At 53.7% G+C, this 24,692-nt stretch overlaps 9 protein-coding genes across 9 annotated transcripts; 5 read left to right on the top strand and 4 right to left on the bottom strand.

The window, feature by feature from the left end:
• Window positions 1-1,254: 1,254 nt before the first annotated feature.
• On the bottom strand, window positions 1,255-3,830 carry V1518DRAFT_417820 (WD40-repeat-containing domain protein). Its single transcript, XM_066904403.1, has 8 exons — window positions 3,587-3,830; window positions 3,333-3,373; window positions 3,129-3,226; window positions 2,894-3,044; window positions 2,544-2,840; window positions 2,327-2,491; window positions 1,682-2,271; window positions 1,255-1,623 (listed from the first exon to the last, which is right to left on the bottom strand). The coding sequence occupies exons 1-8, from the start codon at window positions 3,631-3,633 to the stop codon at window positions 1,600-1,602; spliced, it is 1,413 nt and encodes a 470-aa protein (XP_066759044.1). The 5' UTR covers window positions 3,634-3,830; the 3' UTR covers window positions 1,255-1,599.
• Window positions 3,831-4,152: 322 nt separating this feature from the next.
• V1518DRAFT_417818 (uncharacterized protein) lies at window positions 4,153-5,111 on the top strand. Its single transcript, XM_066904402.1, has one exon. It carries the CDS (start codon window positions 4,291-4,293, stop codon window positions 5,071-5,073), a length of 783 nt encoding a protein of 260 aa, XP_066759043.1. The 5' UTR covers window positions 4,153-4,290; the 3' UTR covers window positions 5,074-5,111.
• V1518DRAFT_417816 (cytochrome b5-like heme/steroid binding domain-containing protein) lies at window positions 4,973-5,880 on the bottom strand. Its single transcript, XM_066904401.1, has 3 exons — window positions 5,461-5,880; window positions 5,353-5,408; window positions 4,973-5,296 (listed from the first exon to the last, which is right to left on the bottom strand). The coding sequence occupies exons 1-3, from the start codon at window positions 5,802-5,804 to the stop codon at window positions 5,160-5,162; spliced, it is 537 nt and encodes a 178-aa protein (XP_066759042.1). The 5' UTR covers window positions 5,805-5,880; the 3' UTR covers window positions 4,973-5,159.
• On the top strand, window positions 5,846-7,946 carry V1518DRAFT_417815 (transcription factor Tfb2-domain-containing protein). Its single transcript, XM_066904400.1, has 6 exons — window positions 5,846-6,086; window positions 6,138-6,268; window positions 6,328-6,444; window positions 6,504-6,695; window positions 6,748-7,006; window positions 7,061-7,946. The coding sequence occupies exons 1-6, from the start codon at window positions 6,003-6,005 to the stop codon at window positions 7,670-7,672; spliced, it is 1,395 nt and encodes a 464-aa protein (XP_066759041.1). The 5' UTR covers window positions 5,846-6,002; the 3' UTR covers window positions 7,673-7,946.
• A 2,420-nt stretch (window positions 7,947-10,366) lies between these two features.
• V1518DRAFT_374166 (dipeptidyl peptidase IV N-terminal region-domain-containing protein) lies at window positions 10,367-12,646 on the top strand (the record flags this gene model as incomplete). The annotated part of the gene is made up of 1 exon (XM_066901451.1): window positions 10,367-12,646. The coding sequence occupies one exon, from the start codon at window positions 10,367-10,369 to the stop codon at window positions 12,644-12,646; it is 2,280 nt and encodes a 759-aa protein (XP_066759040.1).
• A 7-nt stretch (window positions 12,647-12,653) lies between these two features.
• On the bottom strand, window positions 12,654-13,311 carry V1518DRAFT_417808 (cytochrome c oxidase, subunit VIa). Its single transcript, XM_066904399.1, has 2 exons — window positions 12,920-13,311; window positions 12,654-12,854 (listed from the first exon to the last, which is right to left on the bottom strand). The coding sequence occupies exons 1-2, from the start codon at window positions 13,252-13,254 to the stop codon at window positions 12,791-12,793; spliced, it is 399 nt and encodes a 132-aa protein (XP_066759039.1). The 5' UTR covers window positions 13,255-13,311; the 3' UTR covers window positions 12,654-12,790.
• Window positions 13,312-13,619: 308 nt separating this feature from the next.
• V1518DRAFT_417806 (P-loop containing nucleoside triphosphate hydrolase protein) lies at window positions 13,620-15,900 on the top strand. The gene is made up of 3 exons (XM_066904398.1): window positions 13,620-13,738; window positions 14,099-14,238; window positions 14,290-15,900. The coding sequence occupies exons 1-3, from the start codon at window positions 13,694-13,696 to the stop codon at window positions 15,713-15,715; spliced, it is 1,611 nt and encodes a 536-aa protein (XP_066759038.1). The 5' UTR covers window positions 13,620-13,693; the 3' UTR covers window positions 15,716-15,900.
• Window positions 15,901-16,413: 513 nt separating this feature from the next.
• Window positions 16,414-21,379, bottom strand: V1518DRAFT_405912 (uncharacterized protein; the record flags this gene model as incomplete). Its single annotated transcript, XM_066901938.1, has 2 exons — window positions 16,414-17,279; window positions 17,329-21,379. 2 exons carry the CDS (start codon window positions 21,377-21,379, stop codon window positions 16,414-16,416), a joined length of 4,917 nt encoding a protein of 1,638 aa, XP_066759037.1.
• Window positions 21,380-22,047: 668 nt separating this feature from the next.
• Window positions 22,048-24,678, top strand: V1518DRAFT_417800 (uncharacterized protein). Its single transcript, XM_066904397.1, has 5 exons — window positions 22,048-23,773; window positions 23,819-23,988; window positions 24,038-24,196; window positions 24,244-24,325; window positions 24,373-24,678. Exons 1-5 carry the CDS (start codon window positions 22,086-22,088, stop codon window positions 24,563-24,565), a joined length of 2,292 nt encoding a protein of 763 aa, XP_066759036.1. The 5' UTR covers window positions 22,048-22,085; the 3' UTR covers window positions 24,566-24,678.
• Window positions 24,679-24,692: the final 14 nt, after the last annotated feature.

Here is a 24,692-nt window from a genome sequence, read left to right as displayed (position 1 = left end):
CTGCTGCGGCTGTTGCGAGGGGAGCTGCTGGTCTTGCTGCGAGATGTTGGACTGCGACTGCGCTGGCTGCTGGGGTTGCTGGGATTGCATCCCCTGGACCATCTGAGGCAGCATTTGCATGCGGTTGGCCCGCTGCTGTTGTTGCGGAAGCTGGTGCAGCTGGTGCTGATTCGCCATCTGTCGTAGCGCATCCTGATATGGTGCGGCATTAAATCCCGTTGGCGTAGGCTCCTGCTGAGCATCAGTAGACGCCGGAGGACCACCAGATTGTGATTGCTGCTGCTGTTGCTGCTGAAACTGCGGGACACCGTTGATCGGCTGCGGCTGGTTCACGGGGATCGTGGCGAACTGCACGCCGTCTTGCTGGTGAATGTTGGCGGGCGCAAACTGGGGTTGTTGTTGCTGTTGTTGCTGTTGCTGTTGCTGTTGCTCTTGCCGCTGTAGTTGTTGCTGCTGGGCACGCAGCGCCGCATTGCGGTTGTTTGCCAAGGCGAGTCTTTCCTTCAGCATTGCGATGTACTCGTCCTGAAAGAGGAGATGATTAGTTTTGAGCTGACGGACGACGATATTGGTCTTGCGTACTTTGGTGGTTGCGGCTTCGAAAGCCTGATTCTCTGTCTGCTCTGCATACGATGCTGTCCTGTCGGCGGGGGTCGTGGGCGAGATCGTCTGGAACAGCTCCATGCTGTGAAAAGTGGATATCGGCGTCAGCGAAATGCTGCGAGGCACGAGAGACGCAGCACGGAGACTTACAGTTTGGAGACAAAGCTGCGCCGGTTGATGGTCTCCTTCCATGGCGCGGCGGCCATGGGCTGCTGCGGCACGGAGTTCATGCCAGGCAGGCTGCGCGCGATGGCGCGATACGACGAGGGGCGGGGAGTGGTGCGACGGTGGGTGCGGTGCGAGGATCGCGCGCGAGCTGAGGAAGAGCGCAGGGAACGTGGAGCAGCGAAGCAGGACCAGAAAACGCGGCCTAAACTCAGTCTGGGGCACGGCGCGTGTTCCGCCGGCGCTTGCCGGCGCTTGCAGGCGCTTGCCTCGTGCGAGCACGATGAGCCGCGTGGGCCCCGCCCCAGCCACGTCGTACGCCACGCCCCCTTGCGTTGCTGTGGCGCAGAGCTCACACGCTCACGCGCTCACGTCCAGTCACTCTTTCGCCGTTGGTGTGGCCGCCAGCAGCACCTCGCTTCCGCGACCGTAGTCCAAAGGTCACACGCACCTTGGCCGCTGGCCTCGGCGGACCATGGGCCTGGGGTCCGTGGTGCCCGCGCAACCCGTCGTCACATGCCGCCGTGGCCCACGGTCTCGCGCGCATATGCGTCGCCTTCCGGCGCGCATGGATCCTGCATTACTCATTCGCGCCTGGCGTCCGTTGCTGGACCAGCCTGTCAACTAAAACGCGATGGAAACGGCTGCGCAAATTAAATAATAACAAAGAACTGAATGCGCACCAGCCGTTTGTTCTACTAACAGCCAAGACTGCGGCGGCGGCTCTGCAGTCACGGCCTCGTCAGTCACCATCAACTAGTTGGATAATAAACAGTAGTGTAGTAGTAACATGAACAACCGCTCCACTCCCTCTCTCGCTCCCTCGCCTTCCTACAATGTGGAAAATACAAAGAGCTGCGGTAGTTAGTTGCCATTCCAGCTCGATCGCCACAACCACAGCATCAGCACTCACATTATTGGTCGCCGCGATCGCAATCGAGTCCTCGTGTGGATGCCAGCTCATATGCAGGATCTTCTTGTTGAAGTCCGTGTCGTCAGTGTCCCGACGTGCGCTGTTCATCCCGCCCATAATCCCCCGTCCGGACGGCGATAGTCCGCGCATGCCCATCCCGTTGCCGTTGCGTCCGGCACTGCGGCCAATCGGCGCTGCCACACCCACCCGCTTCGCCTTGAACGCGGTCTTGTCCGCCTGCAGCATCACCTCTACCTCCTCCGCGTCCGCGTCCGTCGCGTTCGGGTAGACCATGAAGTTGTTATTGTACGACCCCGTCATGACCGACTTGCCGTCGCCCGACAGTACGACCTCGAACTTGTCAAAGATCGAGTCGTTGTCGTACGTGTCACATAGCCGCGGCCGCAGGTGCTCGTGGATATTGATCGTTCTGATGGGCCGGCGCTCCATCGCAATGTCCCAGATCTTCACCGTCAAGTAGTCTCGCGCCACGATGTAACGCCCATCAGACGAAAACTTCACGTCCGAGATGGACGAAATGATCTCGGAAAAGAACGACCGCTCTCTGAGATCTTCCTCTTCCTCGAACACTGCCTCCTTGTTAGCAACACGCACTCTTCCGGCCTTACTACCCCAGAGACTTACGTTTCGCATGCGCATCGCAGAGCGCGTGCTCTCTCATATCCGCCAACTTAATGAATCCCTTGCTGGAAGAGTACATGAGGTAATTGCAACTGATCGGATGAAACTCCGCCGCCGTGATCACCTCTGTAAGCTCCTCCATGTTTGCCGGCTTGATGTCCACGATGTCTGCATAACCGTCAGCCCTTACCTCATCAATAGAACTATCACCTAAACATACTGAAGCTCTGGTCGGATATTCCCAGGTTCCATAAATTTATTCTCAGATCGTCGCTGGATATAAACGTTTCGTCGTCTGAATTTATACTGATCGAGTGAATGTGATACGCATGCGCGTTTGCATAGATTCTCTTCGGCGCAGCTGCGATTATCGTATCATGTAGCGTCATGCGCGGCAATCTCAAGTTGGCAAGCGATAGTGGATGTGCGGGCCGTCCGCTAACTGTGTCAGACAAGTTGTTCTCAGCGACCACCTTGAGCGACTTTTCGTAAATTTTCCATAACTTTATGGTTTTGTCTGATGAATATTAGATATTATCCATGCCATACGCCTCAGCAACACCAACATACCATTAGTAGAGATCAGAAAGTGCGCGGCATTTGTGCGTTTGCACCACTTGATTTTGTTGATCTTCTCCTCGATCTCGAGTGACTTGAGGTAATCAAACTCGGCCTCGTGAGACTGAAACTCTGTGTAAAATTTGTACTCGCATCCTTTTTTCTGTTTGAACGGCAAAGTCGCGGACATTAGACAGTGCGCACTGGGAGGATGCGCGATGGTGTGCGACTACGGGCAACAACTCACATTCTCGTTCCGCTCGAACAGAACAACACGGCCGCCCTTGTCTCCAGTGGCGAGGTAGTTTCCAGTGTGGTCGAATTCGACTGTAGATATGATATCGGCTGCACATTTGCGGATTAGATCATTGCCCGATATGCAGCTCCACGACTGGCCACGGACGGCAACGCGCCCGAGCAACGACGTCGAGACAAGAATCAAGTGTCGTACCTTCAGTAATGTCTTCTGTATCGCCTTTGTCGCCGAAGCATCTGTAGAGCAGAAATGAATTAGTATCAAGTCTGCGATCTGGACAGCTGCCGTCAGTTGCGGCGCAGTCGCGAGAGGTCCGAGTGGATCACGGATCGCGTGGAAATGATCCACCGGACATGCGCAGGTGTAGACACGACGTTCTGCAAACACAAAAAAGATGCTGAACACCGCAGAACACCTTGTCGCACAAAAACGCGACATAGGAAACGTACTGTGCGAACTTCCAGGTGGGCGTGCGCCCGTCGGGACCTTCGACCATGGTTCTGGATGGCTATATAGAACGGCGGGAACAAGTCGTGCACGAGCAGCGCAGTACAGCTCGTTCGCGCGGTGATAGTAGGCGAGAGCGGCTCGAAAGTGGTCTAAGAAGGTAGGGCGGCAGGCGGAGTGGAACAGGGGGTGCTCTTGGAGGCGTGACGGACAAGAGCAAGACGTGGTGATCACGGTGATGCGGTGGAAGCTGGTGCGTGAGAGCAGAGCGCTCTGGTGCGCTTCGTGCGCGTAGCTACTCACACGCGTGCACTGTGCAGTTGTGCCACTGCCGCGCCGCGCCGCGTTTGGAGCTCTATTTGCACCGCGCATGCGCATTTATGCTGCGAATCAACCTCCGTCGTATACGCTCTCGTCGAGAGTATTTACGCCGTAGTAACAAAGCTGCCGTTCTCTTAAAGTCCTTTTTACACTTGAATGCATTTACAGCTATACCGCCCTCGCGCCCAGCGCTTAGCTGTCGCTGACCGGTCCGAGGGGAGCCGCGGCGTTGGGAATTCTCAGCTCCGCCGAGACGTCCGACGCGACTGAGCCGCAGTGCCCACCCCATTGCTTTACCCCGGATTAGCATGTTCACCCCACCCCCCACCGCTCCTCATCACCACTCTCTACGCCGTTCCGGCATTTCGGTCCGGTCTATGCAAGCATGGCAGAAGACAATAACCCGCTAAGTAGTGACAAGCCACTCAAATCGAGTGCCGAGACTGAGGGCGGCTCGTCAACTGCTGCATCTTCGTCGCCGTCATCAGCCTTACGGTCCTCCGCTGCAACGCTCTTATCTGCCTTTGCGACACCTTCCGCGCTATCCGATTCACTTGCTAGCTCTCAGCAGTCTGCTAACGCGCAGAAAGGACGATCATCCGGCGCAGTGCGCGCCGGATCTAGCGCTACATCGTACGACTCAGCGGAAGCCGGCTCCAGCAGCGCGCACGCGGCTTCCTCTTCGGCGACTGCAACTCAGTACAGCGCGCAAACTTTCAGAAACATCGCGCACGAGTCAGCTCCGCGAAGTCTCAGTACACAAGAGCAGTTTGACAACTTCACGGAGTTCTCCATTCGGCCCGCTTCATCAATTCAGTCTACCGTCTCCCCAGCACGGTACCTGGATGTGCCCTCAGACGGCAGCGATGTCCTCGCATTTTTATCGTCATCGAGCACAACTGAGCAAGTTTATTCTGCGGAGTCCGAGCGCACTCGTCCGGCCGAGCCAACACTCGCTCAGCTCGGTTACAACCGCATTGTCGCCGACATCATGACCGTCACAGACCCGGTCGAGTATCTCCTTTCTACGAATACATACACGCAAGATGTCTGGGGAGACGAATGGCCTGAACTTGTACAAGCTAAAAAAGATTTAGAAGAGGGCAAACGGAGAGAAGCTCGTGAACGTGCGGCCGCCATTCTTGGTCGCATCAAAGCACGTCTCTAACAGCATATATGAAAATAAAATTATTTACAAGCAAACAACGTTTTCCAGCAAAGAACTCCGTTCCAGATCCTGTCTTCTTATGATACCTACTGCAGCTCAACCAGCTCGCCGCATAAGATGTATTTCGTCGTAAAATGCTGCTCCCATTCCGCTAAGGAATGAAGTTCTTCGGGGGTTAGATCTTCAAGTGTGTCAAGTGGTTCTTCGATCGCCGTAAGCATATCTACATAATCACTATTAATAACCACGCCGATTCCAGAAAATAAAATTGTAGTTTACCGTCGTCGAAACTGCCTTTCGCCAGACCTCTCGATGCATCACGACCCGCAAAATTGCTGCACAAGCTGTTAGCGCGCCGCTACAACAACTTTCTTCGAACACACCTACCTGTACGGTCCTCCAGGTCCATAAAACGACCTACCACTTGAAACGTCATACACCCTCCCCTTGATCGCCAACAGCACCCTCTCGTTGTCCGTCCCATTAAACGGCTGCAACGACCGCGTGTTGAAAGTCGTAAATACAATCGGTTCCGGCGCCTGCTCAGCTTGATCCTTTGCGCGCTGCTCGTCTGACGACATCCCAGTGGCTGGGAACACTGCCCGGTACACTAGATATGCCGAGAATAGTGCCAGAAACGCATTGAGGTACGGGACGTAATGCGGCGTTGATCCAGAAGATAGTGTTGAGATGGCCTCGTAGTACTTGTGGATACTGCTTATGTTCACCATTTTCTCACAGCTTGGTTTTCACTCTTCCTAGAACTGGAGTCGCGACGAAGTGATACGTAGATAGGTGATGCAGATGTTGGGTTGAGCCGTCATTCCGGCTGACGCGCTCATCCAACTAACCCTCCAAAAAGTCACGGGACCGTTGCGGACGCGTGAAATTTCGAGATCCCCGCGGTCCTCGTCTTTGGCACCATCGTGATGGCGGTCCCGCAGTTTCGGACAAGCATCAATGAGTACCTCGAGGGACTCTCAGAGTCTATGCTGCTCAGACTGTATCAGTCGGTAGGTCTTCTGTGAATTCCGCGGCGAAATCATCAACTTACGAATCGTCAGCCCGCAACATGCCTTGCAATATTTCGACTCCTCCCGCCAATGGCACAGTTGTTCATCACGTCGATGCTGTTCAACGATGAACCTATGCCCATTTCAAATTTGAATTTATGGGTACGGAGTTCAAGTCGACTGTATGTACCCGTGCATTGACTTTCCGTTAGCAATTGCTAAGAGCTAATCACACTAAAAGCAAGCAAAAGGATGCAATGCAGAAGTTAAGCGGCATGCATATTGTGAAATTGGTTGGAGGCACAATCTCAATTCAGAAAACATTTGGTACTGGCTTACGAAGCGCAATCACGGGCGGGTATGTACAGTACATCTCTCCTTTGTGTCCCCAAGACTTAGCCAGCGGATGTTGCGCAGAGATCATAATAATTCCTTCGGCATTTCCTGTGATACAGAAGACAAGCATAGAGTCGATATTGCATTTTTGGACGAACACGCCAATAGTCAGTGGGAATTGATCCTGCATTTCATGGTCGGTAACGAAATCGAGCGCTCGCCAAATCCCGGCGTCTTGAGTTTGCTGAAGCACAGTGGTCTCATGGAAAAAAGGTATATCTGGTAGAGCAGTTTTGACTTTGGTAGTTTACTAACGTGCTTCTAGTGAAGGACACGAACTGCAAATCACAAATGCCGGATTTCAGTTCCTGCTGCAAGACGTGAAGGCACAGATCTGGACACTTCTGTTGGAGTATTTGAACATGTCCGACGAGCTACAGATGGACAAGGTTGAAGTTTTACATTTCTTGTTCATGCTTGGAAGTTTGGAGCTTGGACAAGATTACTCTCTTGCAGTATTGAGTGAGACGCAGAAGATCATGCTTGATGATCTGCGCGACTATGGAATCGTGTATCAGAGAAAGGTATGAGCTGACTTCTCTGATATTATCGTGTTATCATTTACTAATTGTATGTAGTCCACATCTCGGAGATTTTATCCCACACGTCTCGCGACGACGCTAACATCGGACTCCGCCGTCATGCTAACGCCCTCTGCAAGCCTTGACTCCGTTATCTCCACTTCCAGCTCGAAAGCCGAGATCGACACCGGCTTTGTCATACTCGAAACTAATTTCAAGGTATACGCATATACCAGCTCACCATTGCAGATTGCGGTCTTGAATTTGTTTGTGCATCTAAAATCACGCTTTGCGAATATGGTCGCCGGACACATCAGTCGCGAAAGCGTGAATAAGGCTCTCAAGAACGGCATCACAGCCGATCAGATTATTACCTACCTTACCGTGCACGCACATCCACAGATGCGCAAGTCGACGCCACTTCTCCCACCTACCGTGGTCGACCAGATTCGCCTTTGGGAGCTCGAGCGTGAACGCATTAAGACATCAACTGGCTTTTTATTTCGCGATTTCAAGAACAGCAGAGAATACGAAGCCACGGCGGAATACGCACGTGATATCGGTGTACTGTTATGGGAAAACAAAAATCATGGCATGTTTTTCGTATCAAAGGAAGAGAAACAGATTGCGGATTTTGTTACACGACGAATGCACGACAAGATCGCGTGACCGCACCAAGATTGATTTGCTTGGATTTGTTCTGCATTTACATGGTGCTGGCGTTAGTAGTTCCTGTTGCTTGCTAACTTTTCCTTATATATGTACATACCATTCATGAAGAGAGAAAATAATGCAAATGTCGTCTTAGTTAACTGTAGTAAAGATGCTGAAAGTTTGCGCATTTCTACGAATCACAGCGCCGTACGGCGTGCGACCGTTTCGAGACAGCTTTGAATTTCATACATGTAAGTTAGCGAGCTAAAATTGAACCACGAATCTCGGAAGTCCCAAGTTATGGAGACGTCAATCCGTCGCTCTGAGCCGTGATAAGGTTTGTGTAGCTTTTGGAACTTTTGTACGGTGTTAGCGATCGTACAACCCTTTAGATATGTTCCAAAACTAGCAACGTGACCGCCGAGACTGTTTACACGTGTAGCTGCCCTGTACGTCACAACAATCGGTGGACGTCTATCGTGATCGTACGCAGAAATCTCATCATTTCTGTGATTGGTGAGTTGCAAGCATGGCTGGGTAATCGCTATGGCTCATACTACTTCTATAAACCTGAGAGCGTGAGATATAGCATGACTGCCTAGCATCGGTCGCTAAAGCTTGATTGTCAGATGGCGCGTGTGTTTGCACAAGCTGGGAGCGGCAAAATCGAAAGCGATTTTAGGTTCTCGTCTCTCTATCGGCCTATCCAGTGCCAGCCGCTATGACACGACGGCGATCAGCAAAAAAATTTAAATAAGGAGCTGTCGGACTTCGGGGAATAAAATACCGAACTGTATGTCTCGAGCTTTGAGCTGTACTGGCTCCTGTGGCACGTCATAGAACGCGTGCTCGTGCAAGTGCCGTTAAGGTTTCAACGCCTTACCAAAAAGGTCGGCTATTGCTAACTGAGAGGACGCGTCCAGGGTTTATGGCAGGGTCTGATACTGCGAGTACTATATGCTCAATGTAAGATCATCTGGCTTGCGATATATTTATGAGTGAATTACTTCTAGCTTGGTAGTCTAGATGATGAACGACTGACAGTAGGCATCCCTGACTTATGTCTTACCACCAGAAGTTGCCGGGACTTAGCAACCACACCTCTATCATGGCGCCAATCGATATGAAAACAAAAAACTAAGCAATTAGCTTGAAAGTCATTTGATGATTTCATAAAAATCAGAACTGGTATTCCCAGTGCCCTGCCGAGCGTGACGTGTCCAGCCTCATTTGCGAATTTTCTCGCGTTCTGTGACGTGACTTGCCAGCACTGCCACACAAAAAATTAGAACCGCGAATGACTTCTAATTTGAAGGTTCAAACCGTAAAATATCATCTAAGAGCGGTGTGCTAATAATCGTGCAGGCGCGACAAGTACTTCAAACACAGAGTAGGCAAGCTCTTGGCACGAATATCACCATCTTCAGATCTACCAGTGCACTGAGACAGATTTATTTTCTAGACAAAGTCGGACTGAGATAGCCGGTCGGCATCAGAATTACGAAGTGCGAATTTGGTAACTAGGAGGTCATAGCTGGCCATATGAGGAAGCTCCACGGCGCGTATGAACCTAACCCTAGCACCCAGCCGAGCAACAGTTTTCGGCGTCACTCCCCAAAGTCCATATGTTCTTAACAGGTGAAGCGAGTCGAGCTGTGCCATTGTGGACGCAAAGAACTGAGCGAATTGACCTCGTCTGGTCGAATCTGGTCTGTGAACAGGGCACCTTTTGGAGCGAGTTTAGCCATCATAAGTCGGTGTGGGAGTCTGGAACGCGTTGAGGAATTTGAGAGGCCGCTCAAAAACTATTACAAGACCACCCGTGCCACGACCATGTCTTCGCCAGGTGTATCCGCGTCGGAGCCGCTTCTAACACAGTCACCTTCGCGCTCGCCTGCAAGTTCAGTGCGGTCGTCACCATCAAAGCGTAAGATTCTCGCCGCGACATCAACATTGGAGGGCGACGCTGATATCCTGCACCCAGTTTCCACTGTGCTGTCGGGAGCCGCAGCAGACACAGACACCATTACCGCGATCGATACGCACGATAACAACGACGCCGACACTCAGGAGGCCGACGACGACGACAGACGCTCGCAGGACTCTTCTGCCTCGTCTACTTCAATAGTGTTCGAGCAGATTAACTCTGCATCGAATTCCTTCCGCGGTTCGAATTTCTTCAGGCCCGGAGCAACGGCTACCCCGCCCCACATCTTCAACGTCTTCCCATCGCAGGGCTTATCAGCAACTGGCCCTTCATACACGCCATTATCAGATACTGCTCCAAACGCGCTTAGCTCTGCTGCATCGTCAATTCGCAGCGCAGACAGAGCCATGTCCACGAACTCTCTTACATCCGCAGCGGCGAAGCTGCGGCCAAAGGTATCCACGGTCACATCAGCCGAGTCTGAACGACTACTTCTTGGACCGCTCAAGAATTCGCCGTATCATGACGATGAGGCCGAGCCGCTGGTGGCTGAAGGTGCTGCTACAACGAGCGAAGTAGCATCGTCGACGGCTAGCCTTAGCGTTTCAGATGCTGCTACCATTACGCTGAACGTCCCCAACACGATCGAAGAGGAGGAAGAAGGTAGCGAGGCAGATCCGGCGCTGAAACAGCGGCAATTTACGAAGCGCATATTTATCGGCGTTCTTGCCGGTCTCTCGGTGCTGTGGATTGTTGGTCTTATCTTCTACCTTGTCACCTCTATGCGCGGTGGCGGAGACAATCAACCGGGCGACAACTTCGACGACTTGAAGACGATCACTATCGCAGACTGGATGAGCGGCGAATTTGTTGCTAAGCGGTCGTCGATTGCGTGGCTTGACGACGGTATCGATGGCCATGATGGTTTGTACGCCGAGCGGACCTCCGAGGGCAAGATTGTTGTTGGCGATTACTCTGGCGCTAACGTTCAGAACACTATGACTCTTGTCGACGGTCCTGATTTCATTTATGATGGCATCACGTATCACATCTACAACTCTGTTCCCGGAATGGGCCTCAAGCAAGTGCTGCTTGCTACCAACTACAAGAAGAACTGGCGCCACTCTTACTTCGCACAGTACTGGATCTACAATGTCGCTACTAAGGAGGTAGAGCCGCTTATTCCCGGCAATTTGACCGAAGAAGTTCGTCTCGCCATGTGGAGCCCGACTGGCGACGTCATTGCATTCGTTCTGCATAACAATCTCTACGTCCGTAATGTTTCCAGTACCTCTGTCGTGCAGGTCACGTCGGATGGCGGTAAAGATACGTTTTATGGTATTCCTGATTGGGTGTACGAGGAGGAAGTGTTTTCTGGAAACTCTGCGCTTTGGTGGGCTGCCGATGGCAAGTATCTTGCTGTGCTGAGATCCAACGACTCGGCGGTACCTGAGTACTCTATTCCTTACTTTGAGCATGAGCCGATTGAGAAGGGATCCTACCCCGAGATGGCTGACCTCAAATATCCCAAGGCAGGCTACGCGAACCCGATTGTGGAGCTTATGTTTCTCGACTTGTCGAACTATGAGTTCTACCTTCCGGAGATTAACGATCCACGAAACTTTGCTGACGACGACCGTCTTATTACTGAGGTCGTGTGGGCTCGCGACAAGGTCCTTGTGCGCCAAACTAACAGAGAGAGCGACGTCTTGAAACTTGTTTTGATTGACCCCTTGACCAGAACTGGCTCAGTGGTCCGCGAAGAAGACGTTAGCGACGATGGAGGCTGGTTTGAGATCACTCACGACACCATGTATATCCCCGCAAACACGGCGCAAGGTAGAATTGAAGACGGCTACATCGATACGATTGTTATTGACGGATACAACCACCTTGCGTACTTTTCCCCACTCGACTCTGGGAAGCCTAAGCATATTCTGACGAGCGGCGAGTGGGAGGTTGTTGATGCGCCATCTGCTGTGGATTTCACTAGCGGTACTGTCTATTTTTTGGCAACGAAGAAGGATCCGACTGAGCGGCATCTCTACTCTGTCAAACTCGACGGTACTGACTTTAGGAGCATTACCGATACCGAGTCGGAGGGATATTACGCTGTATCATTCTCAGTTGGCGCGGGTTACTTGTTGTTGTCGTATAATGGTCCTGAAGTACCCTGGCAGAAGCTGATGCACCTGCGTGAGGGCGCCGAAGTAGTTGTGCAGGAGAACAAGGAACTTGCTGCTCGTGTGGCCAAGTACAGCATGCCGGAGACTATCTGGTCGCAGATCACTGTCGAGAACGACATTGTTCTCAATGTATTTGAGATTCGTCCTCCGAACTTCAATCCGATGAAGAAATATCCTGTCCTGTTCCATCTTTACAATGGACCCGGCAGTCAGACGGTGGACAAGCGATTCCTTATTGGATTTGAGATGCACGTCGCTAGTGCTTACGACGCTATTATCGTGTCTGTCGATGGACGAGGCACTGGATACATGGGTCGTGCATTCCGGACTGTGGTGCGCGACAATCTCGGATACTGGGAGGCGCGGGATCAAATTTCTGCGGCGAAGCAGTGGAGCAAAAAGTCGTACGTGGATCCGTCGCGGATCGCTATCTGGGGATGGAGTTACGGCGGCTACATGACTCTGAAGACACTTGAGCAGGATGGCGGCGAGACATTTTCGTATGGCATGGCTGTTGCGCCGGTTACTGATTGGCATTACTACGACTCGATTTACACCGAGCGGTATATGCACACGCCTCAACACAACATAAATGGATACGACGGTTCAGCGATAAAGAACGTAACCGCGATCCAAAAAGCCGAGCGCTTCCTCATCATGCATGGCACCGGCGACGACAACGTGCACTTCCAGAACACGCTCGCGTTGCTAGACAAGTTCGACTTGGCCCGCGTCGAGAACTACGATATGTATGTGTTCCCGGATTCGGACCACAGCATATTCTTCCACAACGCGAACCGGATTGTGTATGATCGGCTCAGTCGGTGGATAGATCTAGCATTTGCCGGGGCATTTGTGGCTTTGAACGACTATTAGGTGAATATTTTGCACGGGATTTTTCGTTGTGGTTTATATGAGAATGTACAAGGTAGATAAATAGATTGAACTCTGTATCATACATTGTAGATGCGCTTGTGGCCGCTGATGTCAGAGGATGTAGGCCACGAGATGTAGAGGTATTTAGCGCTTGTGGTGGTTGGCAGGGGACCAGAAAGAGGTCTTGTCGCCATCACCCCAGAAAAAGCTGCAACAGTTGTTAGAAAGAACGCTTAAAAATAGATAAATATAGTGGGTTAAAAGGTAACATACTCCTTGTTGCGGATGTTCTGGTAGATGAACTCGGGAGGAGCAGCATCCTCGTCGTAGTGCTCAGCCTCGTGGTAGATGTGTCTGATGTGGGGGACTTCCTCTCTGTAGGAGCGGACGAGAGCGACTGTGCAGAGGGGAAGAGCGAGGAATAACGAAAGCTTGTACCAGAGCGCGGCGGTCTCATGAGCGTGGTGCTCGATGGCCTCCTCTTCGGCGACGAAAGCCTTGCCCTTGGCTGCATTGGCCTCGTACAGGGTGCGGACGTTGCGAGGAGCGCGTGTGCGCATGGCGGGACGCACGGTGGCGCGAGCGGTAGCGCGGAGTAGGGAGGACATGCTGCCAGGGGATTGGTGAGTGGAGACGCGACGGTTTTGCCGGGGGCAGTGGAAGGCTTGAAGACGTAGCGAACGAGAGCGCGCATGATTACAGTGGTGTGGTCGAGCTGTGACCTGCTGTGAGTACAGTGTGAGTCTGTGAGCAGACCAATGGCGGCAGCAGAGCAACTGCTATTGGGTAGTTATGCCGCAACGCGCGCAGTGACGCGGCGCAGCCGTGCGGACCAATCGCAGCCGCGTTTCGAGCGTTGCCGGGAGCCCGCAAGCGTTAGTGCTGGAAGTAACGCAGGCGACGTGCTGCGTTCTACGCGTTGCAGCTCCGCGCTTTTTTCACTGCCATTCCTCTTCTTCCGTCCGACGCTTCTCTCCTCTGTCTCCTCTCTACGCCCGAACCCCCGCGCACCCTCTCCTCTCCTTCCTTCTCTCGTTCGTACGCGCAATGCTTTTCCGCTCTGCTGCTCGCGTCGCTCGCGTCGCCCCGGCGGTATGTGATAGCAGAATCAGGTCCTTGTTGTGCTCTGCGGTTCCGTCCCGTTCGTCTGTCCGTGCCTGCACACCCTGGCACACACCCTATATCCGCACCTTCTATTTTCGATAGCATTTTATCCTTCGACTTCGGGCATACTTGTTGGACAATAATTCCAACGATTCTGTTTAATTGTACGATTTTTTCGCCATTGGAAGCGCGCTCGGCACTTTTTTCGAGGATGCTGATTTGCGACCAATCGAAAATAGTCTTCTGCGTAGTGTGTGTGCGGCGATTGCAGGCTGGAACTATGGGACGGACTGTCTTTTGGAGTTATGGGACTTTTTGATCTGATCTCTTATGCTGATCCATCTACAGGTTCGTTCCGCTATCCTCAAGCGCGGTTACGCCGATGCCAAGGCTGGCCCTACTGAGGTCTCCTCTATTCTCGAGGAGAGAATAAGAGGTGTTTCTGCCGATGCCAACCTTGCTGAGACTGGCCGTGTTCTCTCCGTTGGGTATGTTGTCCGAGCGAGCGAAATAGAAGTTTGAAATGCTGACACAAAAAGTGACGGTATTGCTCGTGTCCACGGCTTGAACAACGTTCAGGCTGAAGAGCTTATCGAGTTCGCCTCTGGTGTAAAGGGTATGGCTCTTAACCTCGAGGCTGGCCAGGTTGGTGCTGTGCTGTTCGGTTCCGATCGTCTTGTCAAGGAGGGTGAGACCGTCAAGCGCACCGGTGAGATTGTTGATGTTGCCGTTGGCCCGGGACTCCTCGGCCGTGTTGTCGATGCTCTCGGCCAGCCCATCGATGGCAAAGGACCTATTGAGACCGTCGAGCGTCGCCGTGCTCAGGTTAAGGCCCCTGGTATTCTCCCCCGACGATCCGTTTTTGAGCCCATGCAGACTGGCTTGAAGTCCGTTGATGCGCTTGTGCCCATTGGCCGTGGCCAGCGTGAGCTTATCATCGGTGATCGTCAGACTGGCAAGACAGCTGTCGCCCTTGACACCATCCTTAACCAGAAGAAGTGGAATGCCTCCACCGAGGAGTCCAAGAAGCTTTACTGTGTCTACGTTGCTGTCGGCCAGAAGCGTTCCACCGTCGCTCAGCTCGTCCAGACCCTTGAGCAGCACGATGCCCTCAAGTACACCGTTATTGTTGCGGCTACTGCTTCTGAGGCCGCTCCTCTGCAGTACATTGCTCCTTTCACTGCCTCCGCTATCGGCGAGTGGTTCCGTGACAACGGCAAGCACTCCCTGATCATCTTCGACGATCTTTCCAAGCAGGCTGTGGCTTACCGTCAGATGTCGCTTTTGCTTCGTCGTCCTCCCGGTCGTGAGGCTTACCCAGGTGATGTCTTCTACCTGCACTCCCGACTACTGGAGCGCGCTGCTAAGATGTCCGAGAAGCATGGTGGCGGTTCCATGACTGCTCTTCCCATTATTGAGACCCAGGGCGGTGATGTGTCTGCTTACATTCCCACCAACGTCATTTCCATTACCGACGGCCAGATCTTCTTGGAGGCTGAGCTTTTCTACAAGGGTATCCGACCTGCCATTAATGTCGGTCTCTCTGTGTCCCGCGTCGGCTCCGCTGCACAGGTCAAGGCCATGAAGCAGGTCGCAGGTTCGCTCAAGCTCTTCTTGGCGCAGTACCGTGAGGTTGCCGCTTTCGCTCAGTTCGGTTCCGATCTTGATGCGTCCACCAAGCTTACCCTTTCCCGTGGTGAGCGTTTGACCCAGCTGCTCAAGCAGAAGCAGTACTCGCCCATCCCTGTTGAGGAGCAGGTCCCTGTTATCTACGCCGGTGTCAACGGCTACCTCGACAAGATTCCTCTCGACAAGGTTGAGGCCTACGAGAACGAATTTATTTCGTTCCTTAAGACCAACGAGGCTGAGTTCTTGAACGAGATTGCCACCAAGGGTTCGCTGTCGAAGGAGGGTCTCGAGAAGCTGAAGAGCGTTACTGAGTCGTTCACTTCCACTTTCGCCTAAAAAATTTTCAAATTTTTGTATGTCAGTGTGTGCGACTGGGTCTGTGTTTCTAAAGTGCATATGACGACGAGATAAAGAATTCATGCTATTTCTTTGAAGTCTTATTAATAGCGAAAATACTAGAATCCAAAACTTATTCACTCGTTACTTGACCAATTTTTCGTTATGTAGGCATTCTAATTCGACTTCTAGCAGATTGGATTTCTGGATGGGACAAAATGCTGCTTCATCTGGAATAGATTTGAAGCATACTTATCTGAAGTGATCACTCCGCCACAACTCTCGGAAGAGCTACTATTTATCACGTTAAACGCCCTTGTTTAATATTAACATCATGCAGATTGCTGAAGTACATTTATCATGGAATAAATCCTCACGTGTTTGCTAACTCCTCCATCGCGCATCCACCCTGCAGATGTATTATGCAAAAGCCATCGTTCTCGTTCCATTCTTCCTTCGCGATTTCATAACGAAACAAAGAGCAAGCTGATTAAAAAAAAAAGAAAGGCATTACATAACAACAACGGTACGTAAAGTCGCACAGTGCATGGTCATTAGCGTGGGGAAGGAAACCGCCGGGGTGGTAAACGGTTCCGTGGGTACTGTATATATGTGTGTCTGTGTGGGAGATGCAAATGGTGGTATCGATGATCGTGTCGCGTGATATGCAAAGTTGGGTGTAGCGTATGTACATGAAACTACGCGGTCTCGCTGACTGGGGTCGCCGGTGCCGTATCCTCGTCGACAGTGGTGGCGGGCTTTGCCTCTGCTGGAGTGTCCGTGGTATCGAATGCAGTCGTGGTGGGCGTAGGCGGCGGCGACAGCGCCGCACTTGTGGGCACCGGCGTGGTCTCCGTCGTCGTCGTCGTCGTCGGGGTGGGAGCGTCGACGTCTATCGAAGCGGTCTGCGTCACGGGCGTGATTGGACTATTCGCCTCCTGCGCGTCGCTGCCGTCCGCCTCTGCCTTCCGGGCACGCCTCGCCGCTGCTGCGCGCGCCATCGCCTTGCGCTTCGCCGCCCGTGCATCGCCCTGCGACGGTCCTGCAGCGAGCAATTTCGCCATGAGATCGTCGACAGTGCTATTCCCATCCGCCGAGGCCTTCCTCGCTGCGACAGCGGGTGTCGCGGTGGCTGCGGCGCCGGCTTCGAGTGCTGCTTGAGACTCGTTCCGACGTTGTTGGGATTCAAGGATATTTCGCCTTCGTAGCTCGTATACCCGTGTTTCCTCATCACGCTGGAGATTTTCCTTCCTCGCCTTTTTGAAATCTGCCATGAAATTCGCGAACTTCGCAAAAAAGGTCGCTCGCGAATTCGAGTCGCGTACATCTTCGCCGAAGAACTTAAGGAGACTGTCAAACGTCGACACCGTGTTCGCAAGATGCTCCTCGAGGTACTCCCGCTTCGTGCGCGCCTCCGGAAGAAACGGGAGGACAACGGCCAGCACGCGGTCAGAGGGATGGAAGCTTGAGCGGTCCGAGAGGTTGCCAAAGTCCGTCGAGTCTTGCACGTTCTTGATGTTCTGAATGTACTGTCGGCATTCCGCTTGCACTTGTTCGATGGATACTGGGCTGGTTAGTTCTGCACATCTTGCACCGATAAAATACAAACATACTCTTTGATGCCTGCGAAACGTCCTTCAAATCATCCAAAAACCCATCAACGTCCTCAAACGATGTGCGCACAGTTTGCTCAACGTAATGCAAAAACGTCATCGTATTGTTCTCGTTCTTTGTAAACGCGAGTCGTTGCAGCGATCCAATACGGAAACCTGTCGCCTGCTTGTTCGCGCCGTTCATGTAGTTTCCCACCACGAGGATAATGTCAAGCAAATCGCGTAACTTGCTGGAATTCCGAATCGCATCGCTGGCGTGGTCAATTAATTTCAGCTTATCCAGGAGCTCGTCGTACTCGCGCTCCAATGTGCGAGTGAGTAGTAGCGCGCGCATGCGTGACTTCCAGTAACTCTGCAAGTTGAAAAACAACTCAAGATAGACCTGGTCCGCGCGGGTGAGTTCAGACGGATCCTTCTCCGGCATCCTCCGTTCGCCACTAGTGGTCGCCCAGATTGTCGAGTACGGCATCATATTTCGGGACACGGAGTCGGGAATCCGAACAAGATCGTCCTTAGCCAAAAACTCCAGCACGCTCAAGTTCTCCATGACGTCGCGGTCGCACTTAATGATCTTCATCACCATCTCGTCGACACTCAGATTCGCAAATGCGTGCAAATTGATCTCAAGCTGCTGTGCAAGGTCGCGCGAGATAAAACTCTTCTTCTCAGCCTCCGCCTTCTTCGCGCCGCCGAGCTTCTTAATCTCTTTTGCCGCGAAAATCCGCTCGACTTCCGCGAACACGCCGCGATTACTTAGCACGCCGTATAGATTCTCGCGCGCCCGAACTCTGCTCTTCTTTCGCCGCCCTTCCGGCTCGTCGCCGCTCTCGTCGGCATCGGAGGAGTCATTTTGCTCGTCACCTTTCCAGAATGTGAACTCCACGTCGTCAAGCCGCTCCCAGTGCATCGGCTTGATTTTCTTCTGCGGCGGCCGCGAGATGAGCGAGGAGGATTGTTTGATCGGCAATTGAAGCTTTGAAGATGCAAATGAGAATGGCGGCGGCGGCGGCGCTACCGGGATAGCACCGGAGCCGGGAAGTGGTGGCGGCGGTGGTGGTGATGATCCGCCGCCGAGTATGGAAGGAAGCGGCGGAGGTGGTGGCGGAGGTGGTCCATCTGCGCTTTCGGTTGTGGCAGGCTTCGCAAATGAGAGATGACTGGGAAGAGGCGGAGGAGGTGGTGGTGGTGTTCCTGCGTCCGCTGTGTTTGTGACTAAAGGGTTGCCATGGAGGGGCGGCGATGCTCCGTTAATTTCTGCAGTTTCGACGGATTTCGTAAATAAGAGATTGCTCGGAAGGGGAGGTGGTGGTGGCGGCGACTTAGCAGCCTCAACAGCGGTGGCTGTCGAGAACACAAGATGCTGAGGAATCGGCGGCGGCGGTGGTGGCAGCGCACCAGTCGGCAATCCTTCGTCAATTTCACTATCCTCGACAGCAACTGTAATCTGCGGCACCGACGCCGACCGCGGCGGCATCACCGCTGCTTGTGACGCTTGCCGTACAATCCACGACTCGCTCTGCGAATGCGCCACTGCGCCCGGGAACTTCCGTAGCGACACCGGCGTTGCTTCTGATACCTCGCTCTCGAGATCTTCGTTCGCGTACGGTTCTTGGAACAACGGATTTGATGATGATACCGTGCGCTGTGGCGTTGGAGAGGTGTCGACATGGTCGGGGAAGATGAGGGATAAGTCTTTACCACTTGTGATGGGTGTCCGGAAGTTGTCTGCGTCTAGGGTGATGCCATCGCCTTGGCTTACGTCGTAGGTCTTCACCGGACTGCCGGCGGAGCTGATCGACGAGGCCGACGTCGCAGCTGATGCTGTAGTCGTAGTCGTATCCACAGAGGAGTGTGCCAATACCCGGCGTGCGTTCCGGCGCGATAAAGGCGATTTAAGATCAGCTCCATCGGCCGCTTGAGCGATATCGGACTGCGCGGGATGGGGATCATGGCCGTAATCAACCGGCACACGCATAACCGCAGACCTTCGCCTCAACTGCGTCGCGCCATCGGAACTCGTCTCGCTTTCCTTCTTCTGCTGTCCCGCCATCGCGATCTGATGCAATAGCCCATTCGCGACCGGCATACCGTCGCCCACCACTGGCGCAGCGTTCTGTCGCATAGGCTGCGTCGTCTTTGATCTCCGTAGCTCGCTGTAATTCTCGCTCGTTGCCTCGCGCAGCTGTCTGAGCTTCGGCGATACATCGGCAGACGCGTTCCAGAGTCGCGTGTTCTGCCGGTATTCTGCGTTTGTAGATGCGAGCTGGCTTTCAAGTTTCTGCATCACGGCTTTGCGCTCCTCTGCAGTGATGCTGCTATAGTCCGGCGTCCTAACCACCGGCAGCTGTGCACCGCCGCTTTCAGGCACCGCAAAGCCCGCTTGTTGTAGTATGAGATACAGCTCACGCACCTTAACCTCAGAGTCGTGCAGATGGTTCATATGACTCTTTGAAAGCTCCTCGAGTTCCTTTCGCAGAGTGTTATTCGTCTTGCGCTGCATCGAGATAATCTCAGCCTGCTCCGCGAGCTCTTTCTTGAGCTTCGCCACCATACCATCCGCGCCGAGGTCGATCTGTCGCCGCATCTCATCGCGCGCAGCGTACGCGGCCTCCGCAAGCTTTTTTGCTTCTATCGCCTCCAAGATCGCGCGCCGCGCCTGGTCATCGGTGGTCATGCGGCCGAGGATGTCCTCGACAGTGTATCGCAGTGTTGAGCGCAAGTCTTGATCGGGAAGCACGCGGTCCATGGCAATGTACGAGAGCACGCCGTCAACTAACTTGAACACACGCGCACGATCATCAGGTCGTTCGTCGCGAACAAGTAGCATGTGCTGCATCGCGGATATGAAAAAGTCCTCAGATGGCGTGTTCTTGACTCGCGACCAGATATTCTCGGCGATTTCAACGGGATCGTCAAGATCGCGTATCTCGTCTTCCTGTTGGAGCTCCATAAGATCTTCATAGTCGAGCGCGGCAGTGTCTTCGTACTGCTGAATCTGCTCGTTGATGACATCGTATTCGAACTTCTGCATCAGCTTGATAACCCGCGGCAGCCCTGCAGATTTGAGCTGGGCACGGATATGCACGCGTATTTTGATATCATCAGAGCCCTGCGCAAGGATATTCGCGAGTAGTAACGACGCAAGACTGTACTCAACCAGCATAGACTCGGTGCCCATGCCATGCGCGCGAACTTCGTCGCTCGCACCCACAAGCGAGCCGAATTTGCCACGACCAACGAGTGTGTTCTCGATAACGGTTATCCACTCCTTAAACCGGTCCTCTTGCTCTAGATGTGCCTTAAGCTGGTCAAAGCTGTTGATGACCTGTGCATGGCCAAACGGCCGCGACCAATGCGCGAGGTAGGTGAGGATGTCGGTAATTAGTTTCCGTGTAGCGAGCCGTGGTGAGAGGAGAGAGCCGATTAGACCAGGGATGCATTTTGACGAGTTCAACGCCTCATCTGCAGCTTTCTCAGAGTTCAGGAGCGCTTTAAGACATTTGACGAGGTCGTACTCGCGGTCGATGTCCATCTCGGACTGGGACCTATAACTTGCGTTGATCTGCGACAGCGCGACACACAACGCGATCTGACCACCGGCGTCTATGAACCTGAGCGCCCAGGAGATAGCTTCAGTGCGAAGACAAATCCACAATGTGTTGAGCTGCTTGGGTGTGATCGACTTCTCCATGATCTTGCGCACGTACGAGCGCGGCATGCTGTCGTCCTCAGCGGTGGAGCGCCTCTTGTTGCCGGTCTTGTGCTCGGTAAGCTTGTCCTGATAGATGAGCATCCACTTCTTCTGGGGCGAATATTCGAGCATCTGTTGGCGCGCCTGCGGGGGCAGATTTTTGAAGTCGCGGCGGTTCATAAGGTCGAGGAACATTTGGTGGATCTTGGCGTCGTTCTTTGGTCTTTCAAGCACAAAGTCTGCGGGCGGTGGGGCGGGAAGCGCAGAGTGCTTTGACTTCGGCGTGCGAGAGCCTGCGGATATTATGCTGCGTGCATCGTCGTTGGTGTCGACCGAGTATATTGAGCTGCGGGATGACATGGCTTCGAAGGAGTTGCTGCGGACTGTGGCAAGGCTGATAGTCGACCGATTCGACGCAGCCGAGGCTGTGTGTCCAAGTCCTGAACCATGTACAGACGCCGCAGAGGAATTCCGACTCACATATGGCGACACGCCGTCGTCAGACGTGGTCGCGCCTGAGCTAGTCGGCGAGGAACTTGAGATTAACCGTCCACCAACGACCACGGAGCCACGATGAAACCCGGACGATCCGGTCGAGGTGGTCGATTCTCGTGATGCCTTGCGCCGCCCAAGACTCGAAGAAATGCTAAACGACGGCTGCGAGCTACCTTGGTGCTGCGACGCGGCATCGTCTTCAGGTATGTGGTGGTTGCTGCTGCTGTGGTGTTGCCCGTGCTGGCGGTGCTCGCGGTGGTGGCTGCCATTACTGGCGCCGTTGAGCTTCTGCATCGCAAAGCAAGGCCACCCGCGCGGCGGACTTAAAGACAGAGACGCGGGAGCAAAGACAGGCGGTGGATAGAAGGGCTGGTGTGGAGGTGGTGAAGTGCGAAGGAGTGTGAGGCCTCCGAAGAAAGGGGCCGGGTTCTGGGAATCTCCACGTGACGTGTTTCACGTGACGCTTTCCATTGGGTTAGGCTTAGAAGGGAAACTCTAAAACGAGTTTACACGCCGAACGGTCTAAGGTAAACACCACCCATTCGATCAGTTCACCTTCCTCGCACGGAGCATGGCCACACCGTGGCTATCATCACGCGCGGCGCTTTATAGCGCCGTTTTTGACTCTGCTATACGTGCACCCGCCATTGTCTCCGATGCAGCCGCCGTGTTCGCAGACGACTGGCAGCTCACGACCGCGTGGATGCAGCCTCAAGCGCAACTGCGTCCGCCTACCTCATCCGTGAACACCGCTATTTCGCGACTGCACGCCGCCGATGCAGACGAGCGGCTATTGTTTTGGTACGTTGACGCTACGCGTGCACACTTCGTCGCGCACGCGCTACCGGCTGTGGGAAGAATACCCACGGCCGTAGAAGGAGGACAAACTATTGCGCTGGCGAGTTCTGTGCGACAGGTGCTTTCGACGTTATCAGACGCCCGGAAGCATTACTTATACCCCGTGGGATATGTTTGGCCGGGCCGCAGCGCGCAGCAGGAGAGGATATTGGGGTCATTGAACGCGATGATCGATATCGCACTGAAAGATTCCCAGTTTGGTGCGCTCACGCAGGGGCTGATTGTGGAACTGCTTGATCTGAGTTGTCGTGAGGACAGCGACATGGCAGTACTAACAGAGGTGCGTGCGATAATGATGGATATTATGCAGCTTGCGATAGCGTTGAAGGTGCAGGGACTCGTCCGGTACACGATGATCCACGTGTACAACGACTTTATCGACAAGTTTGTGCATGAGAGATACGAGAAACGATTTGAGCTTTCGGAAGACGAGCCCACTCCTCTTACAGAGCTCTGCGCAATAATCGCTGGTCCGGTTGCACAAAGTGTGGAAATCATGGCGGGACGAGAAAGCATGCAGAGTGGCTTGATCGACCGCATGATCGACCGTGCGGGGGAGGCGTTTTTGAAAATGCGGACTGAGGAGATGTTTGACATCGTCGTGAACTACCCTGAGTCGATGTCTGCGCTCGAAGACGCAAAAGCGTGCATGAAGACGCAGGAGGACCGCGTGTTTCTCGTCACCACATTTATGAACTCGATTTCAAAGCGGCTGCTGCACTGTGGTGCAAATACGTGGGATATTATTTCGTTCTACATATCGACGATTAAGGTGCTGCGATATATCGATCCGAGGGGAGTGCTACTTGATAAGGTGTCACGTCCAATCAGACGATATTTGAGAGAGCGGGACGACTGGGTGAAATGCGTTGTGAGCGGAATTCTGGAAGTAGACGATCCCAACATGAGCGACTTGAGCGAACTGGGTAAAGAGCTGGCCGCCTACACTGGAGAAGGCGACGCGCAGGTAAACGAGGGCGATCTTTCGGATATGAATTGGGTTCCAGACCCGATCGACGCTGCACCCGACTTCCGAAACAAACGCAACACAGACCTAATCGGCGCGTTCTTGTCGCTTTACGACAACAAGGAAGTGTTTGTGAAGGAGATTGTCAGCGTGCTTGCGTCGCGACTGCTCGATCTGCACGACTACGACATCGACAAGGAGATGATGCAGCTCGAGCTCCTGAAACTTAAGTTCGGCGAGCAAGAGCTGCATAACTGCGACGTCATGGTGCGCGATATCTCAGACAGCAAGCGTGTGGACGTGAACGTGCATCAGCCGGTGGACGGCGCGAAAGAAGTTGTGAGCAGTGTGCTGCACGGCCGGATGCTGTCACAGCTATTTTGGCCGCCACTGCGCGACAGGGACGATTTGGCCTTGCCGGCCGATATTGAGAGGTATGAGCAGCAGTTGTGTGTTATGGGCAGAGCTAATCTAGGCAGTGAGCTTGTGCGGTATTCTGCGCGATATGCAAAACTCAAGTCGGGCCGGACGTTGAAGTGGATGAAGCGGCTAGGTGCGGTGGACGTGACGCTTGAGCTGGAGGACCGGACGCTGGACATGACGGTGACGCCGGAACGCGCATCGATGATCTATTTGTTCCAGGAGACATGTGAGTGCGAGTTGTTTGGGGTTCAAGGCGAGCTGCTAAAGAGGTATAGCGCTGCACACAGTGGACGAGCTAGCTGCTGCACTCAAACTCGACGGGCTAGGCGTGCGGCGGGTGGCAGGGTTCTGGGTGAAGGAGGGCGTATTGAAGGCAGTTGGCGAGGCGTCGTACGAAGTGCTCGAGCGCGCCGAGACAGCGGCCACCAAGAGAGGTGAGTGGCTACCGGGTAGAGTTTGCGCGCTGCTGCTAACGACACAGTTGGTCTGCTTGCAGAGGAGGAGGAGTCGGGCGCGGTGCTTGGGGGCGAGGCGCAGGCGAAGGAGGAGATGCGGGTGTACTGGTGCGTCCACGTCTAGTTTGGTTCTACGGACGCTGCTAACAAAACAGGTCGTATATTTTGGGGATGCTGACAAATCTGCAGGCGCTGCCGCTGGCGAAGATGCAGTCATTCCTGAAGATGCTGATTCCGCGGGAAGTGGGGTACTCGAGTAGTGAGGAGGAGCTGCGGGGGTTCCTGGAGGTGATGATTGCGGAAGAGAAGCTGGAGCTCGTGGGCGGTGTGTACCGGCTGCGGAAGTAATTCCGCCAGCACAGTGCCGGATTGGGCAGCATGTGGCGGAACTGGCGGGGCAGGTCGGGGAGCCCAATGTGGCGCAGCAAGGGGCTTGTATGAACTCAATTCAGGTCTATGGATTCGATGCGGCATC

Source organism: Limtongia smithiae (genome assembly GCF_038497785.1).
Source record: "Limtongia smithiae strain NRRL Y-17922 unplaced genomic scaffold V1518scaffold_7, whole genome shotgun sequence".
NCBI lineage: Eukaryota > Fungi > Ascomycota > Lipomycetes > Lipomycetales > Lipomycetaceae > Limtongia > Limtongia smithiae.
This window is presented reverse-complemented; position numbering and strand designations above follow the sequence as displayed.